The sequence below is a fragment of the Epinephelus moara genome, chromosome 9 (genome assembly GCF_006386435.1).
Source record: "Epinephelus moara isolate mb chromosome 9, YSFRI_EMoa_1.0, whole genome shotgun sequence".
In the NCBI taxonomy this organism is placed as follows: Eukaryota; Metazoa; Chordata; class Actinopteri; order Perciformes; family Serranidae; genus Epinephelus; species Epinephelus moara.
In genome coordinates, this window is record NC_065514.1 from 17,774,300 (window position 1) to 17,794,636 (window position 20,337).

At 40.7% G+C, this 20,337-nt stretch overlaps 1 protein-coding gene across 1 annotated transcript in view; it reads right to left on the reverse strand.

Moving 5' to 3' along the window:
• Positions 1–20,329, reverse strand: part of exd3 (exonuclease 3'-5' domain containing 3) — a 58,834-nt gene extending 38,505 nt beyond the window's left edge. The window contains exons 1-19 of the mRNA XM_050052848.1: positions 19,223–20,329; positions 18,254–18,299; positions 13,494–13,558; positions 12,345–12,506; positions 11,652–11,837; positions 11,501–11,554; positions 11,232–11,371; positions 10,234–10,340; positions 10,070–10,143; positions 8,587–8,625; positions 8,322–8,488; positions 7,888–8,041; positions 7,507–7,705; positions 7,302–7,411; positions 5,760–5,943; positions 5,446–5,618; positions 4,518–4,736; positions 4,086–4,139; positions 3,838–3,969 (exon numbers count right to left, since the gene is read on the reverse strand). Coding sequence (XP_049908805.1) covers positions 3,838–3,969; positions 4,086–4,139; positions 4,518–4,736; positions 5,446–5,618; positions 5,760–5,943; positions 7,302–7,411; positions 7,507–7,705; positions 7,888–8,041; positions 8,322–8,488; positions 8,587–8,625; positions 10,070–10,143; positions 10,234–10,340; positions 11,232–11,371; positions 11,501–11,554; positions 11,652–11,837; positions 12,345–12,506; positions 13,494–13,558; positions 18,254–18,281 — 2,247 coding nt within the window. The 5' untranslated portion in view covers positions 18,282–18,299; positions 19,223–20,329. The remainder of the gene's footprint in view (positions 1–3,837; positions 3,970–4,085; positions 4,140–4,517; positions 4,737–5,445; positions 5,619–5,759; positions 5,944–7,301; positions 7,412–7,506; positions 7,706–7,887; positions 8,042–8,321; positions 8,489–8,586; positions 8,626–10,069; positions 10,144–10,233; positions 10,341–11,231; positions 11,372–11,500; positions 11,555–11,651; positions 11,838–12,344; positions 12,507–13,493; positions 13,559–18,253; positions 18,300–19,222) is intronic.
• Between the last annotated feature and the right edge of the window lie 8 nt (positions 20,330–20,337).

Consider the following 20,337-nt stretch of genomic DNA (forward strand, 5'->3'; position numbering starts at 1 on the left):
TGACTTTGTTATTACTACTTTAGCCTTTTGGCTGTCTTTAGAAAACTTTCTAAAAGACAAAAAGTTGTTAAATACCTGTTGAACAGGCAATGCTGCACTTTCTTTGGTGCCTACGCTGGCTGCTGCTGCTTCGTATAGAGAGTGCTAGGAATGAGTCCTAAAACCTGGAAATGAGTTAGTGTTAGATGCCTGAAATAAGGTCTGTGGTTAATAGTAACTTAAGAGACTTTTAAGTTTTGTTCTAAGACATAAAATACATCAGTAAATACCCCACTCATGAACTTTGAAGCTTCTATGTGTCTTACAAAAGGCGGCTGCTAACAAGAGGCAAAATGAGACTACAGGATGTCATCATGCCAAACCACGTTTAACACGGCTTTACAGTCTTGTTATGGTGGTGACGTTGAGTAAAGTGACCACAGTGTAGTTCCTTTATAGCCTAACGTTAGCTTTTTACTTCTAATTATTACAGTTAGGCTTCAAAAATCATAAAAGTACTGTGCATTTGTTTAGATTATCCTGCTGAACAGAACGTGGCCTGACAGGGCTGATTTTTTTTAGCAATAATCCAAAATCCAATAGAAAATCCTGTAAGCTTTTTGACAAGGGAACCAGAGCGATGCTAACTTCTGCGTCGGCCTACAGAAAAACGTCATCCCTGGAGCACTCTATTTCTTCAATACATATTCGTTGCCATGACGACTTTTTAGCTGACTGAAGTTTTGATGTGTTGAAGACCTTTCCCCTCTTCTCGTTATCTTTGCAGGACTCGATAACCAAAAAATCTACACACCAGCAACAACAGCACACTGCGCTGCTTCTTCTTCTCTGTGTTTATTGGCAAATCGCAAACAACTTTGAAGTTAACGGCTTCATTATCGGTACAATACATAATAATTCACATTAACCATATATTGCACATCTCTAATGAACAACTCTTAGTTTTCTGGAGTTGGATTCTTTTAAAGCCAGACTGATGAAAATTCAGTCGCAGAGAAATCCATCAAACACCATCAATAAAGGTTGAATCATTGAGTGATTCATATAAACCGCAGTGTTTTCACCACTTCATTGTTTATAAGTACACACAAGTATGCAGACAAGGACACACATACAGATGAGGCCCTTCTCCATCTCCCATTCCCTCTTGGGGTCTCCACAGAGGACACACATTCCTATGCCTCTAAAAATCTCTGTTGGGCCTATTGATACACAGAGACAAACATTAACCCTTTCCCTGCACAATCATCACACACACACAGAGAGACACACAAGTCTGTGGTTAATCCTCTCTTCTGTGTTTTTTTTTTTTTTTTTACTTCTCTTTCTTCATGACATTCATCAATGGTGTATGCGCATGAGAGAAAAACACAGAGAGACAAAAGGAGAGAAACTAACCCATCCATTGCTAATCAGAGAGCTTTACAATCAGATAACAAAGGGGTTAACTTCGCCTGGGTGGGCCACGGAGCAAGCCCCTGGGTGAAACTCTCTTCCTAACACACACACACACACACACACACACACCTAAATTTTAATATGCACTTTATATCGTATGATACAACCTGGGTCGTTAAGGTAAGGTGCTTGTATACACTCATTTTTTATTATTGGTGGTCGGTTCTTCTTCAGTTCTTCAAAAATTAAATGCCAGCAAATTATCAAGGATTAATTAAAAGGGCAAAGGTAGGTGCTTTTCAGGTAGCTGTCATTTCCATTTATTCTTTTTAAAACAGATTTTAAATTAGGGGGAGATAGCCACAACCTGGTTGAGGTTGTAGGACAAAAGTTTTCCCAGGTTTGCCGTCTGAACGATGGGAGCGATGCGAGGCAGAGCTGTTACTGGTGGTGTGTAACACTAAAGTCACATTTGGCCTTCCTTTAAGTGACGTCAGGAGTGACCAGTAAATAGACGAGTCAGGCTGACGACCATTTGGCCTGTGTGTGTGTTTGTGTCATCATCAGGAGGTAGCATCAAGGTGGTCCAGGTTTTTTAAACATTTTTGAGCTGAGACAAACGCACCCAGTGGTGTATCTTGACACATTTGGGGCCTCCTACTAGGAGCAGACCAGAACACCCAAGTTTAGAAACTGTCCTACAAAGACGCCTCTCACAATCGCAACTGCCAGCACAGGCAACACAAACACAGCCGTAGCAGCTCACACAGGTTTCCATAAACAGCCACCCATGGAGATATCTGCAGGTCAGGTACCGTAAATCCGACAATGACTGGCTAACAAACAAACGTTTTTTTCAAGCCCCACAAACAAGATCAAGTAGTATAATCTGTACATAAGTCAGCAATGTTTCTGAAATTAAGGAAAGAAAATAGTGGTACTGAAAGACTTTTAATTTTTCCTCCAGGTTCAACTCCCTTCCTTCATGGATCCCTAGTGGTTGTGATAGAGAATGACCTCTTGTTTAACTCTTCCCACTGAATAAGATCCCCAACATTTTTCATTTTCTTATCCATCCCCTCTTTTTCCACCCAGGTTGTGGTGGCAGCAGCCTAAACAACGTAACCCAGACATGTTTCTAATCAGCCACATCCTCCAGTTCCTCCTGGGGTCCCCGAGCAGTCTAAGGCCATATGGGATATACACTCCTTTCAAGGCTATTCATTTTAAAACAGCTTTATATCTCCAAATGATCTCCATCCATCCTAACACCCCCGAAAACTGAATGCACATGCTGGGTGTAAACAGGAAGCAGATTGCCTACTCTGCAGTTGGATGCTTAGTTACAGAAATTCTATGGAGGAAGAGCAGCAATGGCGAAAAGTAAGACTTAGTAAAAGTAAGACATGAGTTTTTAAGGTGGTCAAGGCAGGGTAAAACAGATTAGGAGTCACTGCATATTAACAGTGGTACTGGGGGCATTATCCATCGCAGGAGGAAGCCTTGGCAATGGGAACAGAGTGCCCACACAAGAAAGGTGGAAATCACAAAAGATATGTACATCTTGCTATAATGTTTTGTTTGGGAAACGAACATATGTGTCTCTGTCATCTTTTTCAAAAGTCTTTGTTACCAGCCATCCAGACTAAAATGCAATCCCAGAGTGTTGAAGCCAAAACAGAGTCAGCAGCGTTTTCAACAGTCTCTGTTTTTCGGATTTGAATACGCCAGAGTCTATAGAGTCTATTGGACGTGGTGAAAGTTAAGCATTTTCAACTTCACGCTCCTTTTCCATCCTGTCAGTAAAGGTTAGCCTGATTTGGCTGCTTGTATCTGCAATCTCTTTATTTTGGTCACTATCACCACAACAATCCAGTACAATACACACATTACTTACATTTTCTCACGAAAGTAAAATGAAGGTTTTTTTTCAAAGCCCCTCTTCTCCATTTCCCCTTATCACATATATTTATTTCTTCCCCTTTCTCTAAGTATTACACAAAACACCACAGCCACCACAATCTTTTTTCCTCAGAATTCAGGAACCAGTTCAGCTGTGTTATAAAACCAGAGAAATATTGCACTGCTATTTATATTGCTTCACACGCGATTAAGGAACTCAAGTCTTTTCCTTTTCTCATGAACGCTGTTCTGTATAAATGCATCAGCTAAATGCCCAGACAGAAATGCATGTACTGTACTGTATGTGAAACGATTGATGGTTGTTATTGTTATTTTATGAATGTATTGTTTTGTCTTAGACCTCTGTTGGTGACTATATGACTCTCCATGCTCACTGTTCTCTCATCTGTGTGTACTGATAAGCACTGGCATTATTTTAATTTGTACAACCACCATTTGTACAGAACTCAGCTGATGCTGAAGTTCATACACAGTTGATTTCAAAAATACATTCAGAACCAGTGTCAATTTCCTTACCTGGCAGCGGCTGAATATATCGCTGGGGGTTAGCTGGATGTTGAAGTGTCGGAGGACCCGAACAGCCTGGTCTCTGGCCTTTTCTGAACAGTCCAGGGACAGACAGCGACCCTCGCCTACCTGGGACCGCAACTATGTGGGGAGACAGAGGCAACATGAGTATACAAGCAAACATGGAGCAAACACGAACATGCAAATGTAACCACACTTGCGGATTTGTTCATGAGTTCACATTAGTTCGTACTTACACTTTGGAACGGTTGTCCACATGTGAGTATGACACGGCCTTCAGCTTGTGCTAACTGACACACAACAAACACACACCAGAACGAAATAATAAACTCTTGAATGCAGTGATGTTATTACTGGTTATCTATAATATGCAAAACAGCGATACTCAATTTATGGTCCGTAAAAATTGATTAACACTGGGATTTTTTTTGTACTTTTAATGTAAATAAGGTGCCAGAGTGTATCAAAAAATCTAAACAGATTTTGTTTACAAAAAAAAAGAGTGCCGGGGAGGATCTCCCAGACCCCCATACAGAGGTCAGGGACAAGCCTGAATGTCCTTGAATCCTACAAACACCCCTGCGTAAAGCAAACGTCAAAATGCTGAAAACAAGCAATTTTTTATTATATACACTGACCAATATTGTGTGTGTCTTCAGCTAACTGACCTTTGCTGCTCTTCTGTGATCATCAGTGTTCTCCAACATGATCACATCGACTCCTAAACAGCGCAGGTACCTCCCGAGTCCCTGCAGCATGTTGTCACACACCACCCGCAACTGCTGGGGGGGCATCGGGGGGCTGTCTTCTGAGGGCTTCTCGCCACACAGGAGGCCTTTCTCTGTGTCGGAGCGAGGGGGACTGACCCTTTGAGCCCCCTGACATTCCTAAATGGACAGAGACAATAATGTGATACTTAACTGATCCCCACAGGGGGATTTTCTTTTCACTTGCACCGCAGTGCAGTGAGGTCAAAGCACGGGGGTGAGCTTTACAACTGCACCCCTGGAGCTGGTAGGAACTGCTGAAGTGTCTTGGTCAAACACATATTGTCCCCTCCCTGCAGGACGGATGCTCAAACCCAGGTTCTTTAGTTTCTCTGTATTTATCGTGTCACATGGAAGCTCAAAGCTCTTAAATTCTCAAAAATTTGGCAAATAAAAGGACAAATCTCATATACACTGTCCTCTTTGAGTTGCAGTTATGTGGCTTTTATTAAAAATACCTTCTCGTACAAAGTTACCTGCTTGTTTTTCCTCTGGTTCCTAGTTTATTCATGACAAAGTCCCAGAAAATGTATTAAAATCTGAGAGGACAACCATATTACACTTATTCAGAGTCAAACGCGAAGATGCCAAGGTCAGGGTCAAGAGCGGGTCAAGTAGTTAATGGATTCCGGCTTCCACAGTCTCATTAATTAAATTTTCCCCCTCTTGATTCCAACCAATCTGTGTCTAAAAGTCTAAACGTCCATGATGGATTTATTTGTCTTCACATCCTAGACCTCAAGGCATTTGGTATTAAGTGAAACCTTCCAAAAATCACTAAACAAATCAACAAGAGCAACGGCTGGAAAAATAGTAATTGACTCCTGACCTCGTTGCCATGGGCCTGTTTCATCTGCTTGGCTTGTTTCTCCTTCTGCTTCTCATCTCCACTTTTCTCTGACTGGCTTGACGAGAAGCTGCGCAAGTCAGCTGGCAGCCCGAAGTATACTGGGTTGCTGGAGAGGACAGAGAACACATCCAGCAAACAGTGGGCATCTGCCACTAGACGGAAGTTAAGAAACATGAGAGAGAGGGGATAAAGTTATTGGTTTGCAATTTGTCCAGGGATAAGACAATAACCTGTGATATTCTATAGTAAATAAAACAGCAACTATCTGTCTCCCTGTCTCCCTAACACCTTACCTGCATATCTAATTTGGCTGATGCGCAGTGGCCGTTTCTCCCAGTTGGACATCTGCTCTGTCTTGTCGAGGGGCCTTCCAAGGACCTGTTGTACCAGCAGACTGAGGCCCTTCTCTGCAGAGTCCTCTCCTACCAGCACCTCTTTAGGTCCATTTTGTGCCCTGTTGACCTTTCTACGCTGGATCTGTAAAAACGTAACAGACATAACAGTGAAAATTAAACAGCATGGTCCTGTTTTAAATGTTCCTCCACTTAAGACCTGCCTTCATGGTTGAAATAAGCAACTTTATCAATTTAAAATTATCTAGAAATTGTGACAATACAAGGCTCCAGGTAATACATTTTTGAAATTTAAACAGTCCTTCTCATTTAACGTCCTGCCACAACTTCCTTATTGAACTAGACATTCCTTGCAATTTTCATTTCTTGGATTCCTGACATCCTGCAACATGCAGCATACTCCAGCAGATGGTGAAGCAGCCTCATCACTTACAGACCCATGTTGCCATTTCCACATTCCTGTCCACCTAAGACACTGCGAGCTTCGCTACATATGTCTCAGGCAAACTGCTGGGCCACAGCTGCAGTGTGTACCTGAGTTATGACCATGCAATGAAATAGTTATAATAAATTGAAAATACAGAAAATAGTAACATAAAGCCATTTTTGCTGTCTTGAAAATGTATGTGAGATAAGTGTGATACCGATGTAACTTAACAAATCAAAACCTGGATTTAGTAAAGGATCACACTTCTACTAAGTGAAGCTACAGTCTGACTGCTTCTTATAGCCAAGGTTCCCACACACTTTTCATCCATCCATCAATTCATCCATTCATCCATTTTCAACCACTTATCCAGGGCCAAGTTGTGGGGGCAGCAGGATGCTGAGAGAAAATGGAGAAACGTACGTGATAGTAAATGAAACGTTACATCAACAGCTACAGAAAATAAATTTGCCATTGTTACATTACATGGAAGCTTATTCATGAGTGTAATGATTTCATTACACACCAAAAACATGTCATGACTTTTCCAAAACTTTCAAAGATTTTTAGTTATTCCATGACTTTTCCAGGTTTTCCATGACCATAGGAACCCTGAATAGCATTCACTAGAATCTGTCACACCGAAAACAATAAATCAGAGTCGAGGAGTCTCTAACACAGCTGCCATTCATGTCAATCACAACTACTCAACGGCTGTCAAACTGTCAAACTAGGCAACACCGATCAATCATATGAATCAAGAAACATATTTTAGTGTACTGTTTAGCTGAAAAATAAGAACCAAGATAAGGCAAAAGAGTAGGCAGAGGAACACCATTTTTTCACAGATGGTCTGTCTCATTTTGTGCAAATATATTAGCAAATATCAGAGAAGTTATTCATATTCATATTCATATCATAAAAGTTGCCAACTACAGCTTTAAAGAGGCCTGATGCTCTAACAGTGTCTTTTCTATTGTCACCATAAGACCAACTGCATGAATAAATTTAGAAGTAGTCTGTATGAAGTTATGTGAATGACAGGATAATGTTACCTTTTGGTGTATATTAAGAAGATCAAGCATCCCCTCCATCTGCAGTGGCTCCTCTAAAAGCTGGTGCCAGGTGGCCAAGAGACACTTGAGATCCCCTGACATACCATAACCTGAACGGCAACAAAGGAGAAATGTAAAAGACAGAAGTATAGACAAAAAGGCCTAAAACAAATTTGATTTAACTTTCATCAAGTCTGTTTCTTACCCAGTTTAAGGATGTTTCTGTCAGAGAACAAGCTCCTGATGAAACTGATAGTGTCTGGGTGTTGACAGAATCCATTTACACAAAGGTCTAATAAGAAAACCTGGTCCGAAACTGCAAGTTGTATCAGGGCAACTTTCTGAGTTGAGATGCAGCCAAATGTGGGCTGCCACTCCATGTCAACTCCTACTATACCACCTTCCTGAGAGAGGATAAAGACAGGAGTGAGCAAGACAGCAGTAAAAATAACTATAAAAAAAGATTCACATTAAATACTTTTAATAGTAACCACATTTGCCTTCCCATTAGATACAAATATTCTCATTAATGGTTGATTTAGAGACACAAAACCTTTTTTAAAATCAAGCATTTAGTTCTCTGTACCTTCAGCACAATGTTTCGACATCTCTGAAGAGTTTCCAGCGAGTCCACAAAATGAACCTTGTCCTTGGTGAGCGGCACCTGGTAGAACTTCTGACGGTGAGACTGAGACGGTATCCACCCCTCAGCTTGTGCTGAACCACTCAGACCTATCTGTCTAAGCAGAGGCGACAAATGTGTGTATTTTTGTTAGAAAAAGAAAAACACCACACAGCCATTGCAGAGTGAGAGTGGACAGAAAACATGAGAGAAAGGAAAAAGAGTGACATGCAATATGTAAGCAGGGTATTTAGTGAATAAAACCTATGCTCAGGATGGCACCTCAGGGATAAAAACTCTGAGGCTGCAGCTATGCCTCTTTATATAAAACAAGCACAGCCTGTGTATACTGCAAGTTGCATAAAAGGATATGTTTATGCATATTTTGGCCAACTCACTGTAGATCAGGTGGTAGACTCCACTGAGTTTCCCATACCCCACAGGGAAGTCGATTCCTGGGGATGTTGTATCTCAGTGACCACTGAGAGGCTTTCTGTAGACCACAGTACTTCACCAACATCTCCACTAACAGGATCTGCAGCTCAGAGTCATCTGCCACAACGTACTATACATACAAAATACATATATTCAGTTAAAAAATACAACCTAAATACCTTATTGATACCAATACAATAAGACAGTATAGTATCTCTACACACCTACCTGTACATGGTCGCTCCAGTTCTCCTCTGTCATGCTTTTCTAAAAGAAAATAGAGTACAGAATACAAATAAATACACAGTGTGTACCTTTAATTTATTCTTAATCAATTCAGTAACTGGGAAATCTGACTCCAATATTTCCTTGTCCATATTGCGATCGCGTTTACCACTTGGCATGTGGGATTCCACTGCTTTGATTCCCTGTATGCAAGGCTTGTAAAACCTTTTGCATAAAACACACCAAGCCTTTCATGCACTGCCTTGTTCCAGTTTCAGTCATGCCGCAAAAATCTGAATTAAACAGCCAATTTCTGTCGAATTTTCACTTTCCGATATCGTCCAGGGTGCAGTGAGCATTCCGGCCGGAAACAATACGTGAGTGTTGTTGGTTCCCTCATATTATATATGCTGCCAATTATTTTAAGATTTTACAATGCTGCCTCAGAAAAGAAAGATTCATAAAATCCTATCTCCCAGGTCTTTGTACTTTTGAGACATTTAAAAGATTGAATTAAGACATTTTAATACCAAATGAGGCCTTTTTTTTTTTTTTTTACAAAATAATGAATTCAGTGCCCTTTAAGACCTCTAATGATCCACTGGAACCCTGTGTGAAAGGTCCTGCTGCATTTATTTATTGATAAAGTTGGGTGAATAAATATAATAATATGTTAACAGTAATAAGTGTTTTTCTCTGGCACCCACAAGTCTGGGCTTAAAAGTATTTCTTTAGAAAACCTCTAATGCCATCATCTGCTCATGTTTTCAGGAACTGAATCTGTCCATCACACCATAAAAATCAACTCAGACTCCACTGAGATCTTTTACAAGCTTTTATTGGCTACAGCACGCATGATTATGACTTCTGATCAGTGATTCAAGTTGACGTATGTGTAACTACAACGGCAATACCAGATCTGAGAAGAAAAACTTAACAATCTGAATAAATACTTCTCAGACACATGCTTCTGCTTCTCTTATTTTTTCTATGATAAAACTGCACTAACCTAATAAAACAAATACCTCTAGTGTTGCTTTGGTGTTTAAAAAACACAGCACTTATCAATGTATCAAAATTCAAACACATCTAATTTAATTTTTAGACGATTTTGTGGTCAATTAACTAAAGCCAAAACCCATGGGCTATTCATGTTTCATAGCAGTATTTATGTGCCAAGCTTGTCTTAACGCTTAAATGTTTAAAAATATTTCTTAAGTCTTCTCTTGCTTCTCATACGTACATTACACTTATTCACAAGAGGCCAAGTCCCCACTCCTCTTTTACATATATTTTGAAATATCCAGGAAATTCCTCCCAAGTAATTAGAGGCTGACAGACCATGCACTGCTTTTAAAGTTAAGAGTACAACCTTGAAATTAATGCCACTGCCATTAATTCAAAGGAGATTAAAAAATGTAGCATGTGAATACCTTGTAAAGATTACGATGCTTAAATGAAATAGAAAGCCTGCTGCATCACTTACCTCCACAAACCTCTTGTACATGAGGAAACGTAAAGAGTCCAGCCTCCTCTTGTGTAGAGCGTTGGGACACAGTCCTGGGTCAAAAAGACGAGATCATCACAATCATTTCTGCCTTTGGGTGATCATCCATACATGAACATGTACGCACGTGTCTGGTTACACACCTTGGTCAATGTTGAACCTCTCCATGAGTCTGTAGACATGTTTGGTGAGCAACTTGGGGTGGATCTGGCTCATGCACTGTTTGGTCACAGAGCAGTGAGGGAACTGCCTATGGAAACACACAGATGCAGTTACAACCACATGACTTCATACAGCTGCACACTGATGCCTACATACATACTGTACAGTATTTCCCCGAGGATTGCATGAGTTTTTTTGCACTTCCTGAAGATATTTAGGGTGTCTGCTGACATGAGAAGACACGTTTGTACACAGTTGTAGATGTCAATTTACTTTTAATAAAATGCCTCCTATACATCATGCTGCTCAAATCAGATGCATCATTTGAAATGTTTTTACCAATGTTGTGACTCTAACACCGGTCTCCCCTAACCAACCCTGCATTTTCAGTCGCAGAGAGAAAACAACTCAAATCCTGGAGAAATGCAGATGACAGCTGGTACGCATTAAGATGCCATGTCGGTCATGTGGGTACAATACAGGACAAAACAAAGCTAATTGTAAACACGGTCAGAAAACAGACGAATGTATTGCAGCATCTACAGAAGCGTTTAGTGTGGTGTGGCGAGTGAGAAGAGAGAGACGGTGTGTCTGCATTTGGGACAGGTAGGTGAGCTAACAGTGAATGTTCAGTGTGAACTACAGTTAGTCAGAATCAACAGACCAGTAAAGGTATTTTAGCAGCATGTAGAGAGATCGTCTTGCACATTTTACGTTATCTGATCGGCTTTTCTGATCAGCCTTAAACTATACAGAAAGAATATCTGCTGTTGATGGTGTTAATTTTATAATTCTTGATCCTGCCTGACACTTATTGCTTAAAGCATAGATAGTATAACAGTAGTAGAAGTGAGTTAATTGTGTATAGGGAGATCTTTAGCAGTGGTGCTTATCATTAAGACGCCACTGACCACCACTGCTAACTTAATATAGGGGAAACACTGCTGTACATTCCCACACGTTCACATATGTTCAATACCTGCTTATCTCTTCGCCACTGAAGCTGGGGTGACACCACGAGTCGAGCAGTGTGACCAGTCGTTGTTCTAGATGACTGTGGCCTGTGACGAAGGACTCTGCCAGTGGCAACTTATTCTGCAAGATCAGTGGTACACATATCTGCAGGAGAAGATTGTAGGTGATGATTTTGAAAGCTTTTGGTGAGGCCATTTTGCAAAGATCAGATCTAACACATTTTAAGTATGCTTATGTATTCAATGTTTATGAATAAAGAAACATTTGGCACACCTCCTCCATATTCACTTCTTCCTGTAAGTTCAGCTTTATGCTGAGCACTGCTGCCTGTGACAAACACAAAGTGTAATTCAGTGTCAAAATTTTTTGTGTGAAATCTTTCTGGCATTAAAAAAATGATGTAAATGTCAAATGAGGAACTCACCTCTTTGTAGCAGTGAAGAGCCTGCAGCCTCACGATGTTCAGTCGGAGTGTGGCTGGATCCAGGGTATTGAGTTGGTAGATGCTTATGAGGCCGTCTACAAAGCTGGGCTGGGTATCTGTTAGTAGGCTCAGAGCCCGCCGTTGAAGTGCTATTGCTTGCTGCTCTGGGAGTGAGCTCAGAGTCACCTGATGGAGGGACAAAAATGACGAGAAACCAAATATTTATACAGAAAAAATACTCTTAAAATGTGGAAAAAGACATTATCTTGCTCGACACTAAGACTGAAAATACCAACAACAGAAAAAAATAAGAGCCTAAAACATAAAGCAATAATTGCTGCTGATAGAGAATTTTAAAATAAAGTTACTCATGAGACGACTCTGGATCTGCTGGAGCTAACATAGCTGTCATAGAGGAAGTGGTAATACGTGTGTGGCCATGAAGTGTGAGATCATCTGGAGGTCAGTGACAAAAAAAAATGTCCCATATACACCACCACTTTAAATGATCCATGTGCTCCAGTATTATCTTTCGCTCCAGACAGGGCTATTTGCATTTTCACATCAGCCACTGTAGTTCTCCTACATGCTTGGCACATGGAGGAATATTTAATTCTGCAACTCCGCCACTAGATACCACTAAATCCTACACACTAGACCTTTAAAAAGGTTTGTTTTATATATTCCATCTACCTGAGGATGTTCCTTTATCCACGTCTGGAATTCCATGAGGATGTGATGACCAAGGGTGTGGCTTCGGCCCTTCTGTTTGCCTGGACAGCCCTCCAGGATTGTTAGTAAAGACTCCAGAGGCTCAGACAGCTTTGAAAATCCATGACGGGCTGCCAGATGTAGCTGTGGGGGGAGAAAAGGGAGGGAGTTGTCTGAATTGAAACTAAAATCACCAAGTCAAATTCCTTGCAAGTGCAAATTCACTCCACAATAAAACATTTCTAATTCTGATTTTGTGTTTTTTGCGTTGTATGTTCGAGTCCACTGCCTTGATTCCCATCATTTTCGCTGAATTTGCACTTCCCCATGTCGTCCAGGGTGCAGTGACAGTTGGCTAGCAGACAGTGGATCCTCTGCTCTGAGCATCACAGCCAGAAACAAAATATGAGCATTGTTGGTTCCGCTATTCTGATTAGCATGACATTGATACCAACTAAGGCCTTATTTTTATATTAATGAATTAATCACCTAAGACTTCTTAAGGATGCGCAGGAACCCTGACTTAAAAAAAACAGTCTGAGAGTGGAGTGTTAAAGGATGAACCAACTGCAGAAAATCTGCAACAAATATTACCAGTAAATGAGCCACAGCTGTTGGTAAAATGAGTTAACAAGCAAGTGAATTTTTAAAAAGGCCGACATACAGTAGCCAATATCTGCGCGGAGCAGACACAGAGGCTTGTGACACATTTTAGGTCTCAGCTAAAGAATGCAAACTCTGGCATTAGAAACTTCCTACACAAGAAAATAATATCTGTGTGAGAATGCCTTGCGCTGCGTCTTAATTTGCAAAACAGATGTCATCCACTCAATATCCTCCTCACACAGATCTCAAGTTCATTCAGTGCAACGCAAATTCCTTCCTTCCTACTGACAGACACTCTGGTTTCCTCATTAACACACACACACACGCACGCACACACGCACACACACACACACACGCTGGTGAGCTTCATTTAAACATGCCGGTATCCAAGCTCTCTCTCGGGTTCCTTCCTGTGCAAGTGCTTCTCGCACACACACACAAAGACTCCATCTCTCTACCTTTGTAAACACACACACTCAATATTGCATGTGTGGAATTGACACACGCTGTGAAAGTGACTCTTACCGTCTGCAGATCTTTCCGGTTCCATAGCTCGAAGAGTTGGTCTCTCAGCACGGCAGGGTCAAGACCTGGGGGGAGCACACACACACACATAGATGAGGTGGGGTTTCACTCTGACCTTTGACCTCTATCAACCTGTCAAGGAATCCAACCTATCAGACTTTATAGATTTTTTTTTTCTTTGTGAGGCACCTGATGGTTTTCTATTAGGGCTTTTGGTCCTTAAAGTGACGAGCTCTGAATTGGGAAAATGAAACTTTTTCAAGATGCAAATCCTCTACATCGAATCCTCATGGACATAAGTCATTAAAAATATGCAGAAGTTATACCTGACAGAATGAGCTACTCTACTTTTAACTACATTTAAGCAGTAGCAGTCCGCTGCAATAGATTTATCGCTACTGGCAGGTCATCCTGAGTGGGTAGCTGTACTTGTCATAACACCAGTCATGTTAATAAAAAGTAAAATTTGTCTTGAAATCCCTTGTTTTGTGTCCAACCTAAATCTTAGTTTATAGGTAATGTGATATACTGGAAATACTGTCATTTAAAACAGGCATAGCAGAGCAGCCATAACATCGGATTAACAGCTGAGACTGGTTGGATAGTAGAGGAACCCGGCATTAGCTCTGCATTCCATCCGAATCTGCAGCCAAAATACTCCGGAGAAGACTCTCGGGGCGCATTTTTTGGAAGGTCATGGTGAGTAAAAGAGCCTAGAAACAAGAGATGTAAGCATGCATGCACGTTTTGTGTCTATCTGCCTGTGCGTGTGTTCCACTTAGACTTCCCAAACGCTCCGGCTCTATCTCGGTCGCTCATGCTGTGTGGGCTTTACCGTACCTGCCCCCCTGCCTCCTTCCCAGGGCTAGTTTTCCTGTTCTCCTCTCCCTCCCCGCAGCAGCCTCTCTCGATTTTGTCTCGGATTTCCCCAGGAAAGGGCTATGCGCTGGTCATGGTGTAAAAAATACAACCTTCCTGATGCATAGCCTGGGAAAGCAGAGCAAAAGGCCTCTCCCTCTCTCTCTGTGTTGGCCCCTTTCTTTACTGCATCGCTCCTGGCCTGACACTTTTTGTCCCTTTCAATCTGCCTCTTACACAAGAGCTTTACCTGCCTGAGAAGCTTTCAGCTGCACCCTTTCTCCTGCAGCTTGTTTTTGCAGTCACTATGCTCCTCTTTGATTCACCCATTTTATCTCACTTACATGCTAATTATATATCTGAGTCTGCCTTCCTTCCCTGTACATTTCTCTAGGCTTTGTTTCTCATTCTATAACAGCACATAGACTCAAAAAACAATCTCCTCTTTGCCAAAACAAAAAGCAGAATCATTTTTTCACTGTCACTGGGCTCAGAGTTTTTACAAAATGCCAGTTATGCCATGCTATTTGCCTTTTCTGGCCCATTTAGTACAAATCATACATTCGCTGAATTATGCGCCAGTCACTTTTCAAAATATACAAGTTTCTGATTTGTGTTTTTTGATTGTTTTTAGTGTCCACTTAGTATTAAAAACTATTTCCAGTTACTTAGAAGTTGCCTGAAAAGTTGCTATTTAGTACATCTCCTTGACTATAATATCTGCTCTAATTTTTGTAAAAGAAACTCAACTGTTGCTTGGTCATGCAGCACAGGCTTTTAAAATTAACCTGCACTTCAATACCTCACCATAATACCACATCTTTGAAAGCAACATGATGACAGCGTGCTTTGGAGAACGGTCTAGGGTCTTGGGTTGCAAACTGTACACACTTTCTTTCATCAATCACTGGTAACATTAGCAATCAATTATTCCATTATCCCTTATTTAAACTTTGCGTCCACCAAACAATACCAAAATGTGTTTCTTTCCTGCATCACTGCATATTCTCTGACAGTACAGCATAGCCCATGAAACATGTAAAGATGTAGAGGCCTAAACATATGGAACACATACCTGAATAATGCTTTGCTTTGCTCGCTTCATTTTTCAATGTCGCTGCCGTGCTCTATTTCCAGACCCCATCATAAAATAGTTATATTGCACTGTTTGTTTGCTAAACATGCTTTCAAAATACACCATTACTCTTAGCTGGAATCTAATGGGAGACTACATATTGTTTGGATTTCAGAATCAGATCTTCACTGGATAAATTCAATTTCACGTGTTCGATTCAGTTCCAAACAACCGATAAATCGTTATCATCCCTAGTCCACAGCAAAGTAGACTGAATAATGAATGAGCTAAGACGAGCTAAAACACTGCAATGAGCCACTGAAAGGCCCTTTAATTTCGAGCATTTCAGTAGCAACAGAGTTTTCTTTTTCTGTTCTCCATGGTCCTCTGCTGTTATACACTCCACTCCAGCCCATTCATCCCACTGACGAACATGCGTACGTGCACAGAGGCTCACAGAAACACTAACAGCGCGATCCACTTCACTTCAGTCTCACTGTTGGTGTGAGGAGAGGTGAGGAGAGGAGAGGAATGTGGAGCATGTAGCTTCCTTAGAGTCTTGGCTGCTGGATGAATGACAGGGCTGGGGGCTCCCCATTCATTGCAACATAATAACCTCCATCACCACATACAAATACACAGACACACATACAGTACATGCACTCATTCACCTCTCCGAGGGTGATTTTTTTTTCTCTTTATATTTTGACGCAAGTCAATTGAAATGAGAAAACTCTGTGTTCACACTAAGTGTATTTTCAAGTAATAAGACACGATGCAACCTCCCACTCTTACAACACAATAAAGTCAAACTTAAATTTCAGTAAAATTAGACAGAGACTAAATCTACAGGCAGGTCTAACTGTCTGTTGCCAGGCAGCTGCCAAAACAAAGGAAACACAAAGATCAAGTGTCTAAATGGGGCATTTGGTGTCGCTACAGCCACCAGAACAGCTTCAGTGTGACTTGGCAGAGGTTGTGCAAGTGGCTCAAATCCACTGGAACGGTGCCACAACATTCTTCTACAAGTACTGCTCTCCTTTTGTGTTTTGTTGTAGGAGCTGGAAAAACGTTTCAACAGGTGCTATGACAGAGTCTTGAAAACGAGGAGAGTACAAGCACTTGCAGATTTTGATGTTTGTTCGCTGAGTGTTTGCATGTTAATTACCTCTTCAGAATTTACTACGACTTGGTTTCTGTCCAAATGTGGACTGACACATATCTACAGACTCTACAGGGAAAAAAAAGACTGACGATGCTGATATCACTGAACGCCCCATGAGCTCAAACCAATATTGCCAAGAAACACACCTAAATAAAGCCATAAATCAGAGATCAGTCATTGTTAAATTACGACTAGGGCTCTGTGATATGGCCTATAAATAACAGTGCAATATTTTTGGGCTATATCACCATACACAATATATATCTCAATATTTTAAAACCTCCTTTAAACTACGACAAAAGACTAAACTACTAAAAGAACTACTGTTGCAATAAAGTTAAATAAAGTACTGTTATAATGAAGTAAAATTAAGTATTGTTATAATGAAATAGATCAAAGTGTAACTCTTTTCAAGCCTCGGCTCATCTCAGTCCAAAAGTGTTGATGTCTTTGCTGTGAACTTGAAGCTTCACGGTCAACAGTTAGATGTTTTCGGTTACCGAAGACTTAAACAGCTACAGCAGCCCGAACAAATGTGAGAATTTATTCACTGCGAAAAAGACGTACAGTTCCCCAGTTCACATATAAATAATACCAGTGCAGGACGGAAGCTTTCAGTCTGTGGCCCTATAGATTCGAAAAACCCTCAGCCTGCTCACACACTATAACCCAGGAGAGGGTGGTCTAAATGGGTGGGGAAGTGTGTGTGACATATCGTATTTGTGCTGGTGGCTTAAGAAAAATGATGCAACATTTTATGCTTGATATTTGCTATATAATCATTTTGTATATCCCACGAGGTAAAAGCCGCAATACATTATAATTACACTACTATTATACTACAGTATATTGCCCACTCCTGGTACCTAGGCACTGGCAACACACTGATCTCTACACTACAATAGCGAATAGCAAAAAAATGCTGAACAAGTATTTAAAACTGTTAGTTGGAATTGATAATTTAATCTATGAAAAAACCTGGGATTTTTTCTTAAGAAAGTATTTTTTTTATTTATTAAACTAAGACACAGATAATACAGTCCAAAAGAGTGATAACATAGTTACAAACTCATTTCAGCATAACAGCCTGCTGGCCGAAACATTATCGAAACAGACTGATTTGCTCACAGCGCTGCTTTGTTAGCTGTTACATCAATTCCTGTGATAGACAGTCATTTTATTTTCTCCTGAATTGTTTTAGAACAACATGTAAATTTGTAACCACTGTATATGAGTTACCTTTGAAGTCTGTATACCCATCATCACTCTACATCTAACTCTCATGTGCGTTGTTTCTATATTACTGGGGCAACAGTAGCTCAGCCCATAAGGACCTGGGTTGGGAACCTCAGGGTCGGCAGCTCAAGTCCCCATCCATACTGAATATGGAGTGTAGACTGGCAGCTGGAGAGGTGCCAGTGAGCAAGGCACCAAGCCCCCCCAACTGCTCAGGGCGCCTGTCCATGGACAGCCCCCTCACTCTGACATCTCTCCATTTAATGCATGTATAGGTCCTGTTTGAGCATGTGTGTGTATTTCAGGCCTATGTGTATATGACAACAGAGTGAAAAATGTAATTTCCCCTCGGAGATTAATAAAGTATATCTTGTTCTTCTTATTAAATATTGAAAGATGTGTGCGTTGTAAAATTGTGACACATACCCACTGCCTCTGGAGTAAAATGGTTCATTTTGGTGGTGCTGTCGGTCTGTTGAGGAAAGCACACAAAGCAACACAGCACCCCAATTACTCATACACATCTCTATCATAACTTAAAACATGCATCACATACAGTTATATGGTAAAGCAACTGCACTGAGCCAGTAGGCCAAGACATGATACCCTACGTGCAACTTGTCTCTTAGCTTATGCATTTGCTCTTCGTCATTTGCAGTGTCTTGGGAAACCCCCCCCACAAACAAACCAAAAAACTGAAGTGAAACTCAAACCAAATAACACATATAGCAGTTGAAAACACCATGCTGAAGTGTCAACCTAATGATAAGAGAGAGGGAGAGACGTGTGGGAACAGCAGCCTGAGAAAGGGCAAGCTGCCAGCTGGCCATGAGACTTGATGTCAGGCTAAGGATGTTTTTAAGGCCTCAAGTCTGGTTGTTTTTCCCTGTCTGAATGACTGCAGGCTTTGGAGGCCGGCCTTAGCATGCAGCACTATCCGAGCAACTGCACTTTTTTCAGGGGATGGAGGATGAAGAGAGCAAAGCACCTGTCGCCATGACTTTTAATTATCTTCTATCGCCACCTAGTGGTGATACGTAACATCGCACTTCCTTAGTGCTAGCTTCAACACTTTCTGTTAGCAAACATTAGCTTGTCTGACACAAACAAAACAGGCTCACCTTCTAATGACACTCGTGTCTGTGTTAATAACATAACTGCTCAAGTGTTTCTGATATAACAGCTAATTAAAAGCCAAAACAATGTTAGTAGTTTTGCCAGGGGCGCTTTAATTTACTGGTTAGCTCGTGACTCACTTTAAGCTAGCTCAAACCTCAGTGCTAGCTTGTCATGTTACTCTCCACTACAGTCTGCTTCATTTTTTAACGTGTTGACAAGTAAAATATATTAAATTAGGCTAATGTAATGTTACGTTGTCGACGCAAATGGACTCACCGTGTGTTACTTTCTTTCAGTTCTCGTCAGGTAGTCAACAGTAACGTTTCCTAGCTTGTTGAGTTTGAGTGGAACAGTGGACTCATATGTATTGTGTAAATTTCACCCTGAGTTATGCGTCGCAGGCAGCTCTTGTCCTCACACTGTACACAAATACAGATTATTTCGTAAGGATTTACAGACTGTGACCCTTTGAACCATGTCATGACTCTACCAGTAAACATAACTATCTATGCTGTCAGATATTTGACGATGGAGTTTATCGAAAGGCAAAAAGCCCCTGTGTGTTTCTCTGCCTGTAAGCCCTGACTTAGGGGGGGGAGAAAAAATTCATGTTTCTCATCTACTTCTTGCTTGTCAATGGAAGCTGTCATGCAGGCTCAAAGTGCACTGCTGCCATCTTCTGTTGTTTTTCTTTACATATTTAGTTTTTGCCCCCTTCAACATAACCACATAACCATCAGTTTCATTCACTGATGAAAGATGCCAATGCTGGTTTAACTGCCTATTTCATATGGTTCAGATTAATCAGATTACCTCTGACTATAAGAAATTCTAACGTTATCATTTTCAGTGGCAAAAGCATACTACAAGATTTATCCAAAAATATAATTGAGTCTGTTGAGCTGCCTCAAGTGTCCAGTACAAAATCTGGGGGCATTTTTGTTGATGAGAGTTTGAATTGGAGAGAACAAACTGACTGTGTTAGTAAGAAAATCCATAAATCTCTTGGTATAATAATGAAAGTCAGTCATCTTGTTACCACAAACTGTCTCCTAACCCTATATAGTCTGATTTATCCCTATGTTTCATATTATAATATAGTTTGGGCAAGTACTTTTCTGACTATTTTACATAAAATTTTGGTCCTTTATTTCAGAGACTTCAGATCCTCACTATTTATGACATTAATATATTTCAAATATTTGTTTTTATTTACAAAATTACAAAATTCCTGAGCAGTTCATGGCTTCTTTCACAGCTAGTTCACAGCTACATTCATACTTAACTTGTAAATCATCAGATCTTCATCTTGCTACATTTCTGACTTGTAGAGATCAATTTTCTTGGCTGCTGTAGAAAAAACAGCTGCTACAACCCCCTGTTTTGTATGT